Here is a 10,187-nt window from a genome sequence, read left to right as displayed (position 1 = left end):
CCACGAGTGCAGGATATTTAAAGGCCCTCACAAAACAGTGACAGGTTTCTAAGACACTTGTCTCTTACTTTCATTCCAACACAAATTGAACAATACTAGGCTTTTGCTTTTTTAGGCCCTAACAGAAATTCCAGGGTTTAGGAGATTAGGTACACCCGTACCACTCCACAGGGAGAGTGGTCTGGTGAACCCCTAACCCCTTTCCTCTCTGAACGAGGCAAAGCTCAGACTTCACCTCTACCCCTAAACAAGGCACCCAAACACACGTCACAGTAAATAAAGGACATCCAGAAAATACCACAGGCAGAAGTACTTTATTTGGCAATTTTAACATGACACATAGGGAAAAGAACCCTGCCCTCCTTCACCAGCCTCCCCAGAAATCCCACCTTCCTATTTTAAGACAGAGTAATAACAGCACCATTTTACACAAAAGGGAACAGCCACAGCCTCGGCACCATTTCTGGTTCCACTTTCCATGAAAGGGCAGAGAAGCACTGCTCAAACCCCACCACCGGGTCAGAGCCCAGGCAAACAGCAGCAGCCACATCTGACCCTTTGCATACACGAGAGCCCAACACTCATCCTGGCTCCCAAGCCTTCCCAAGGTGACCCTGTTTCAGCCACCATCATGTAGCAATTCCAGTCCCCTCCAGGCCCACTCTGGGGAGCTGAGCAATGATGAGCAGAATCTTCATGTCTCTGGCAGGCGGAGGAGGGTTCCAGAAGTGGTAGAGATGCTGTGCAGGAGAAAGACAAGGCTGGAGCCAGACGCCTAGGCTCAAGTTGTTAGGAGAGCTTAGAACTTGGGAAGGGGTGTTCCCGGGTTCCAGAGAAGAATGAGAGCCACTGGCCTTCACTAGGGAACTAAGCATGAGCTGGGAGGAAATCCGACCTTGGGTCATTGCTCCCTCATCTGCCAGAGGCCAGGGCAAGACTCACCAGTCCACTAGCTGGGCCCCAATGAGGTCATGCACATGGTAGGTAAGACCAAGCCGTACAACGGCAGGAGCCCGCCGGCCGAGGAGCTCCGATAGGAGCAGCTCCCGATACTTGGACTTCCGGACCATGCCAAGGACAGCCTGGCGCCCTGGAGAAGTGGCACAGAAGAAGGGAAAGGTGAATAAGGCGTAGAGGCCTGAGGAGTCACCAAAAGGTGAGGGGCTGCAGGTCTGAGCTGCAGATGGGATACCTTTAACAAAGTACTTGATGAATCTCCCAGCTCCAGGCACCGCTAGCCACCAGCTCCCAGCATCTCGGACGGTGAGGACTCCGGCGTTCACCAGATGCCTGAGGGCAGTGGGAAGCCAGCAGAGATGAGATCTGGGCTCTGAGAACAACCTGTCCTCCTCATCCAGTAATATTTACACAAGTCTCGAGAAACATGGGCAACCACGCAAGAGAAAGTGGATACCACCACCCCAACCTGGGGTGGTTGTGTGCTTGCACCAACTGCCTCTGTTGGTGCAGTTGCTTGTTCCAGGACCCCTACGTGGACTGCCCTCCCTCCACTCTCTTTTCCTGCTACTATTACTCATTCATTTAAATAGCTTCTCTTCCCTGACCACATGTCCTGACACACATTCAGTCTCAGGACTGAGGAGAGGAATCAGGGTCTTCTGTGCTCCTGCCATTACCTAGGTAAACCACGCCAAGGCTCCCACCACATCTCTCTGAGAGTGTGTCTGCCCATGTGAGACCGGTGCTACAGCTCTTCAAATACTTTCACATATTCCATGGGTTACAAAGTAGGAGGCCTGAGCCAGATAGAGCCTCTCAAAATTATATTTTTCTTTAGCTCCTGCCCAGTTGTTTTTTAGCTTTGGGTTTTTTTTGTTTTAATGTGAATGTTTAGGGGTATCCCAACTCCTGTCATTCTCTATTCTCTTAGTCCTAGTATGATTAACATCAAGCTTTTACGGTTCCTGCCAGGTCCCTGCGTGCTTTTGATAAGCCACCAAGGACTGAATTCTGTTCCAGGGCTCTTTCTAAGGCCCCAGGTAAGATAGGTCTCCTCTCTTGTGGGGAGGAATAAAAACTTGGGTCATTTTATTAAAAAGAAGAGTCAGCCTTTGGTAGCTTTTCTGGCAGGTTCACCAAAAAAGCCAAAGGACAGGCTGCATGGAACTGGAGGGAGCCAGGGAGGCGTCAGATGCCTGACTTTGTTGGTACCACAAGTCTCACGTGATTTCTGAGTCCCTGAAGCCAAAGGTCTGTGTCATTTGGTCCTGCTGGAAACTAAGGTCCCCACAGGCTGGAAGTACTGAAGCTAGAAATTTCTGCACTGCCCCAGCATACGGTCGGCCATCACAGGCCTTGAGGACCTAGAAGCAGAGATGAGAAGCATGGTCCGTCCCCACCCTCACTCTCCACCAATCTCTCCACCCCTAGGACAGCATTTCTCTTCCTGTCTTACCTCTTGCTCAGATCCTTCCACCTCTCATACCCTTCCTCCTCCTCCTCCTCCTCCTCCTTCTCCTCTCCCCACTTTACCCTCTCGCTCCTCCCTCTTTCCCTCCTGTTTCTCTCCCTCATGTTACTACTTACCAGAGCCCTGTGCCCTCTCCATGGGATGTGGGGGCAGAGAAATTCTTTCTTTTGTTTTTATTTCTGTTTCCCAACTTCCCTATCTCCCCCAACCTGTTCTCTGCCCCTGGCACCCCTGACCCACACAGTCACATACTCTGGTCCTGTAGTCCTCAGTGAAGATAATTCCATGGGCATCCAAGTCGAAGCCCAGCTGGACAATTCTGATCTCCCGCTGCTCTTGAAGCTCCTTCTGTCTCCACAGAGAAGAGAGTGAAAAGAGGGGTATCAGGGTAAGATACTCTGCTATACTCTGGGCACTCTCAGGCAGGGAGATTTTGCCAATATTGGGGCAAATTTCTCTTAGTAAAGAAAAAACTGTGTGAGAAGATAATCAGGTAAATGACCAAGCAGCCTTTTCCAACTAGCTACCCACTCTCTCATCCACCTGCCTTATCTATGGTCTGTCAAACAGTCAATATAATTTTCTAAGACCAGGCACTAAGATAAAATAATGACTAAGATGCAGGCTCTGGCTTCAAAACATTAACAGGAAAATTCTGGGTGGGGTAAGGTGGGCAGGAGTATGGGATTCAATGTTTAAAACAAATAAAAATGAACCAGGACTTCTGTTTGCGAGAATACAGCAAGAACTAATACACCTGTTGAAAATTAACTAAAATGCTGGATAAAATGTTATTTAAAAATTGTTTAAGACCAGGTACAGTGGCTCATGCCTGTAATCCAGCATTTTGGGAGGCTGAGGTAGCAGGATCAATTAAGGACAAGAGTTCGAGACCAGTCTGGGCAACACAGTGGGACCCCCATCTCTACAAAAAATGTAAAAACTTAGCCAGGCGTGGTGGCAGAGACCTGTAGTCCTAGCTACTTGGTAGACTGAGGCAAGAGGATCACCTGACCCAGGAGTTTGAGGCTGCAGTAAGCTAGGATTGCAACTGGGCAACACAGTGAGACTCCGTCTCTTAAAAAAAAATTGTTTAGACACTAAAGAGCTCACAAGATAACAGGAATTACCACTAATATAACATCTAAGTAGGCCGGGTGAGATGGCTCACACCTGTAATCCCAGCACTTTGGGAGGCTGAGGGGGGCGGGTGGATCACCTGAGGTCAAGAGTTCAGTATCAGCCTGATCAATATGGTAAAACCCTACTAAAAATACAAAAATTAGCTGGGCGTGGTGGTGTGCACGTGTAGTCCCAGCTACTCGGGAGGCTGAGACAGGAGAATTGCTTGAACCCAGAAAGTTGCTATGAGCCAAGATCACGCCACTGCACTCCAGCCTGGATGACAGAATGAGACTCCATCTCAAAAAATAAAAATAAAAATAACTGGGGCTGGGCACGGTAGCTCATGCCTGTAATCCCAGCACTTTGGGAGGCTAAGGGTGATCACTTGAGGTCAGAAGTTCAAGACTAGCCTGGCCAACATGATGAAACCCAGTCTCCATTAAAAATAGAAAAATTAGCTGGGTGTGGTGTCAGGTGCCTGTAACGCCAGCTACTTGGGAGGCTGAAGCAGGAGAATCACTTGCACTCAGGAGGCAGAGGCTGCAGTGAGCCAAGATCGTGCCACTGCACTCCAGCCTGGGCGACAGGGTGAGACACTGTTTCAAAAAAAAAAGTAACTGGAACATGGAGTGCATTTATTAATCTAGGCAAATCTGCCCAGAACATTTTCAAAAGTAACTGGGTGCATAAAGAAACAAAACTCAAAGAGACAATAAAAAAACCCCAAAAGACAAGTAATAGTGGATTTATCAAAAAGACAAAAAAAAAACCCACAAACAAACAAACAAAAAAATAGCACTTTGGGAGGCCGAGGCAGGCGGATCATTTGAGGTCAGGAGTTTGAGACCAGCCTGGCCAACATGGTGAAATCCCATACCTATTAAAAATACAAAATGTGGCCGGGCGCAGTGGCTTAGTGGCTTATGCCTGTAATCTCAGCACTTTGGGAGGCCAAGGGGGGGCGGATCAAGAGGTCAGGAGATCGAGACCATCATGGCCATTATGATGAAACCCTGTCTCTACTAAAAATACCAAAATTAGCTGGGCATGGTAGCATGTGCCTGTAGTCCCAGCTACTCTGGAGGGTGAGGCAGGAGAATTGCTTGAACCCGGAAGGCAGAGGTTGCAGTGAGTTGAAATCGTGCCACTGCACTTCAGCCTGGGCAACAGAATGAGACTCCACCTCAAAAAAAAAAAAAAAAAGGAAAACCAAGGGAACAATGACCATAGCAGTCACCTCCCAGGGACACTCTGATCAGAGACATTTTGATCAGAGAGGAATATATGTGGGATACTGGCCATGTTCTATAGTTTGACCTAGGGAGTAGCTAGATGGGTATCTGCTTTATAAACATCATTTAAATTATATATGTTTATATTTTCATTCGGCAACTTTTAAAGGTTTTTAAAAATAAAAGCTAACACCAATATATTAAAAACAACAAACACTTCTTAAGGAGTGGTTCCATCTGGCATGCTTCCTCACAGGAGACGTAGTGAGGGAGACTAGCTCACCTCAAGGGAGAGCCAGACTGCCTTCCTTTTCTTCCCTCTTTTCTTGAAAGATCACTATTAACCTTCTACCTGCTAAATCCAATGGGCAGATTTCAGTTCTGGGTTTTTTTTGGTTACGTTTTCATTTTTTTTTAGAGACAGGGTCTCACTCTGTCACCCAGGCTGAAGTGCAGTCGTGCAATCATAGCTCACTGCAGCCTCAAATTCTTGGGGTCAAGCAATCCTTCTGCCTCAACTTTCCAAACAGCTAGAACAACAGGTGCATACCACCATGCCCGGCTAAGAATTTTTGTGTTTCAATTTATTTGATTTATTTAGTAGAGACAGGGTCTCAGTTATTCAGTAAAGACGCGGTCTCACTTTGTTGCCCAGGCTGGTCTCAAACTTTTGGTTTCAAGCTATACTCCTGCCTCGGTCCCCCAAAGTGGTGGGATTACAGGCATGAGCCACCACACTCAGCCTAGATTTCAGTTTTTATTTTACTTTACCTCTTTCCTCTTCTTAGGCCACTGTCTTGAATCACAGGTTCTAATACTGCCAACGACTTCACTTCCTCAAAAATCTCTTTACTTTTACAATAGGCCTCTTCCTGGGTTTTTTTTTTTTTTTTTTTTTTTTTTTTTTTTTTTTGAGACAAGGTCTAGCTCTATCACCCAGGCTGGGGTGCAGTGGTGCTATCTCAGCTCACTGCAATCTCCACCTCCCCAGCTGAAGCAATCCTCCCACCTCAGCCTCCCCAGGCGCGTACCACCACACCTGGCGAATTTTTGTATTTTTTGTAGAGATAGGGTTTTGTCATGTTGCCCATGCCGGTCTCAAACTCATGAGCTCAAGAGATCCACTCACCTCGGCCTCCCAAAGTGCTGGGATTACAGGCGTGAGCTACCACCCCAGCCTCTGGGTTCCTCTTAACTCAGGCAATTCCCTCTCTGCCTCTGTCACAGATTCCTCTTCTTCTGCTTTCCCTTTATGTCAGTGGATCTCAAATTTTAAGGCACACTTAAAAAGGACTTGAGGCAGTTCAAAAGTGTAGAGTCCCAAATCCCACCCCAAGAGATTGTAACTCATTAACCTTGGATGAGTCCCAGGAACCTGTATTTTTAAAATAAGCAGCCCATGTAATTTTGACACAGGCATAACTCAGCTCATACATTCAGTAACACTGCCTTCAATGACAGTGTTTCCCAGCATTGTGGATTTGACCCTATCAACTTCCACTCTAAACTTGGAGTCCTTAACCATGGACCTCAGAAGATCAGTGAAATATTTCCCCCCTAACTGTACATACATCCTATGTATATGTGGCAGACGTGCATTTTTCTGGAGAGAAATAGCCATAGCTTTTATCACCTTCTAAAGATTATAAAAACGTTAGAAATCACTCCTCTACCCACTCTTCCTACTGGATCTCACCACATCCACAGAATTAACCACTTGCTATTCACACCTCCATGACTTGTAATTCTATTATCACTGGCCCGGAATATCTAATATCCACTTGTTTAATACGTTTGTCTTTGGATGCTCCACACGCACCAACTCAACTTGTACAAAATTACACGCATTATCTGTAGTCCAACAACTAAATGTGCTCCTAATACCACCAGCCACACCGTCATCTAGAAAGTCTGAGTTGTCCTGGACTCCTCCCTCTTCCTCACTCTCCTCTCCCTCCGTACTGCACTGACCTAATTTAGGCCTTCACCACTTCTCAGATGCAGTATCTTCTTAGCTGACCTCCCTGCCTCATCCACTACCTCCAATACACCATTCCCTCTCTCTATGACATTCTCTACCAGCCCATCGCCTCAGGGTAAGATGGAAACAACACTGATGTACAAGGCCTGTCATGATCTGACGTCTGTCTGCACTCCCAGTGCTCTATGTTCGAACCATCCCCCATGACTCGGTTTCCCCAAAAGCCTCGTTCTTCTCCCTCCATGATTGAAATGCCCTGTACTGCCCGCGGCCCATTTAACAGGGTCTCTGTGGCACCCCAGTGCCCGGAACAGTGCCCTCCCCTGAAAGGCCTAATGCTTGCTGAACGGCTGGCGAAGTGACTGAGGGACAGGAAATTTTAGGAGTCAGGAAAGGGGCCTCCGGCGGTCGCACCGACGCCCCTCACCAGCTGCCGGTCGGCCACGGTCCTGTCAGGCACGAGGCTGTACACCTGGCTCCTCAGCACGATGGGCGGCAGAGCGTCCTCAAACAGACCTCGCGGGAACAGCTGCATGAGCTCTGAGACAGCCGCGCGCGCCGACCCTGGACCGAGAAACCGGGTCAGAGACAGGGAACTGGGGCGGGGACGCGGTTCTAACAAAACTCTCGGCTACCGGAAGCGAGGCCCCACCCAGCTGGGGTCTTTAGCCCCGCCCCCGGAGGTTGCCATGGTTACCTGGCTCGCCCCGAAGAGGATCCGACTCCACAAGCCCTCGCTTCCGCCGCCTCTTAACTCCAAAGGTCTCCGGGACCAGATGATGCCTCTTTCGGCTCATATCCCGGGATTTTATGGTACCGGGGAAGAGGTAGGAATGGAGGGAAGAGAATCTAAAAATAGGGTCTTCCGGCGCAGAACAGTGACGTACGCTCTCCCCGGGCGTCCCTCCTAGACCAGGTGATGACGAAGAGGGAGTCAACTTGTCATCCCTCAGGCCAGTCAGTGTTGGGAGGGGCGGTGGCGACGCAGATACCCGCAACACGTCCGCCGGGCCGGGCCCCACGCCGACCGCGGATTGGCTCCCTCCAAGGGCACGCACGCCTGTGGACTCGTGGGCGGTGTTGAGGGGCGCCGGTGGCCACGTTGGGATCAACCTCCTTCGTAAAGCGCACACCTCCCCCGCCCCGGGAGGGGTTTGCCCGCCACTGTCGCTGAATGATTGCATCATCGAAAGCAGAAAAACCATTTTTGCATCCTTCGGCCTCTGGTGTGCCTGCCATGACGTCATAGCCCTGCGGAGGTGGAAGTTGGGGAGCTTTGAGGTAACTGGATTCTTGATCTGAGCGCAGGCGTCCTTCCTAACCTCACTGCATTTGGAGGACCTGGAGGGAGGGTGGGTGAAGGGCGAGGAAAGAGGCAGGATGAGAGCTTGGCCGCTGTGGCGTCTGAGCGGCCTGAATGTTTCAAGGCCAGAACCTGGCGATCAGGTGGCTCGCTTAGTCCTAAACCAGTCATCCTTCTCCAGGCCTCCTCTGTAAAACGGAAACTCTGTCCCCCTGCTTCCCTTAGGACCTCATGGATCCCAGGGGGACCAAGAGAGGAGCTGAGAAGACAGAGGTAGCTGAGCCTCGGAACAAACTACCCCGTCCAGCACCTTCTCTGCCCACAGACCCTGCCCTCTACTCTGGGCCCTTTCCTTTCTACCGGCGCCCTTCGGAACTGGGCTGCTTCTCCCTGGATGCTCAACGCCAGTACCATGGAGATGCCCGAGCCCTGCGCTACTATAGCCCACCCCCCACTAACGGTCCAGGCCCCAACTTTGACCTCAGAGACGGATACCCGGATCGATACCAGCCCCGGGACGAGGAGGTCCAAGAAAGGCTGGACCACCTGCTGTGCTGGCTCCTGGAACACCGAGGCCGGTTGGAGGGGTGAGCAAAGCGTGGCAGGCAGTATATCTGGAGACCTGTACCTACCCTCTAAAATTAGGAGAGCCACAGCCGGGGTGAGAATCAGTCCTTAGAAGAAACAGACTATTCTTCAAGGGGAGCTTCTCACTAATGCTTGTGTCAGACCTTCAGCCTGTAACTCCTGCCTCTCAGGGGTCCAGGCTGGCTGGCAGAGGCCATAGTGACGTGGCGGGGGCACCTGACAAAATTGCTGACGACACCATATGAGCGGCAGGAGGGTTGGCAGCTGGCAGCCTCTCGGTTCCAGGGAACACTATACCTGAGTGAGGTGGAGACGCCGAACGCCCGGGCCCAGAGGCTTGCTCGGCCACCGCTCCTCCGGGAGCTTATGTACATGGGATACAAATTTGAGCAGTACATGTGTGCAGGTGAGTTGCCCCTGCTTCATAGCCCCCTTCCCCTTCCCAGAGATTGAGAGCCCCCCCACCCCTGCTGCTGCTTCTCTCCTTGTGCAGACAAACCTGGAAGCTCCCCAGACCCCTCTGGGGAGGTTAACACCAACGTGGCCTTCTGCTCTGTGCTACGCAGCCGCCTGGGAAGCCACCCTCTGCTCTTCTCAGGGGAGGTAGACTGCACAGACCCCCAGACCCCATCCACACAGCCCCCCACCTGCTATGTGGAGCTCAAGACCTCCAAGGAGATGCACAGCCCTGGCCAATGGAGGAGCTTCTACAGGTTCAGGATAGGGGTGGGCAGGGCGAGAGCTTAGACTTGAAGGCTGGGAAAGGGATTTGGGGAGGAGGGTGAAGGCAGAATGGAGGGTGGACGAGGGGTCCCACTGACCCCTTGCTTTTCCTGACAGACACAAGCTCCTGAAATGGTGGGCTCAGTCATTCCTCCCAGGGGTCCCGAATGTTGTTGCTGGCTTCCGTAACCCAGAGGGTTTTGTCTCTTCCCTCAAGACCTTTCCTACCATGAAGATGTTTGACTATGTCAGGGTAAGGGAATGATGCTGCAGCTCCCACCCGCATCCCCAAACACCAAGACCACAGGTCTAGCGTCCAGGGCAGCAGCCTGCCTTCCCCTCGTCCCACCACCCCCACTGCCAATCTTCTGCCTTCTCTGCCTGCTCCAGAATGACCGTGACGGCTGGAATCCCTCTGTGTGCATGAACTTCTGTGCCGCCTTCCTTAGCTTTGCCCAGAGCACGGTTGTCCAGGATGACCCCAGGTGAGGCATTCAGCTCTGTCCATCCTCTCTGGATCCCAGGATCCAGCCTCTGGTCCTCAACTGATTCCTCCATCTGCCCCCCAGGCTCGTTCACCTCTTCTCTTGGGAGCCTGGTGGCCCAGTCACCGTGTCTGTACACCGAGATGCACCCTATGCCTTCCTGCCTATATGGTACGTGGAAGCCATGACTCAGGACTTCCCATCACCCCCCAAGACTCCGTCCCCCAAATAGTGATGTTTAGAGGGGGGCAGTCATATCTCTGTGTGCAGATAATAAAAGCATATTTCTAAGAGGTTCTGCTATCTTCTTAGCTAAGTC

General features: G+C 50.8%; 2 protein-coding genes across 2 annotated transcripts; one reads left to right on the top strand and one right to left on the bottom strand.

Moving 5' to 3' along the window:
* Window positions 1–295: 295 nt before the first annotated feature.
* STK19 (serine/threonine kinase 19) lies at window positions 296–8,919 on the bottom strand. Its single transcript, XM_010383318.2, has 8 exons — window positions 8,705–8,919; window positions 7,467–8,110; window positions 7,197–7,333; window positions 2,684–2,779; window positions 2,185–2,324; window positions 1,193–1,290; window positions 943–1,090; window positions 296–740 (listed from the first exon to the last, which is right to left on the bottom strand). The coding sequence occupies exons 2-8, from the start codon at window positions 8,014–8,016 to the stop codon at window positions 695–697; spliced, it is 1,215 nt and encodes a 404-aa protein (XP_010381620.1). The 5' UTR covers window positions 8,017–8,110; window positions 8,705–8,919; the 3' UTR covers window positions 296–694.
* Window positions 7,725–10,166, top strand: DXO (decapping exoribonuclease). The gene is made up of 7 exons (XM_010383317.2): window positions 7,725–8,050; window positions 8,298–8,659; window positions 8,831–9,066; window positions 9,154–9,373; window positions 9,501–9,636; window positions 9,774–9,868; window positions 9,953–10,166. The coding sequence occupies exons 2-7, from the start codon at window positions 8,304–8,306 to the stop codon at window positions 10,098–10,100; spliced, it is 1,191 nt and encodes a 396-aa protein (XP_010381619.1). The 5' UTR covers window positions 7,725–8,050; window positions 8,298–8,303; the 3' UTR covers window positions 10,101–10,166.
* Window positions 10,167–10,187: the final 21 nt, after the last annotated feature.

The sequence above is a fragment of the Rhinopithecus roxellana genome, chromosome 4 (assembly GCF_007565055.1).
Source record: "Rhinopithecus roxellana isolate Shanxi Qingling chromosome 4, ASM756505v1, whole genome shotgun sequence".
NCBI lineage: Eukaryota > Metazoa > Chordata > Mammalia > Primates > Cercopithecidae > Rhinopithecus > Rhinopithecus roxellana.
This window is presented reverse-complemented; position numbering and strand designations above follow the sequence as displayed.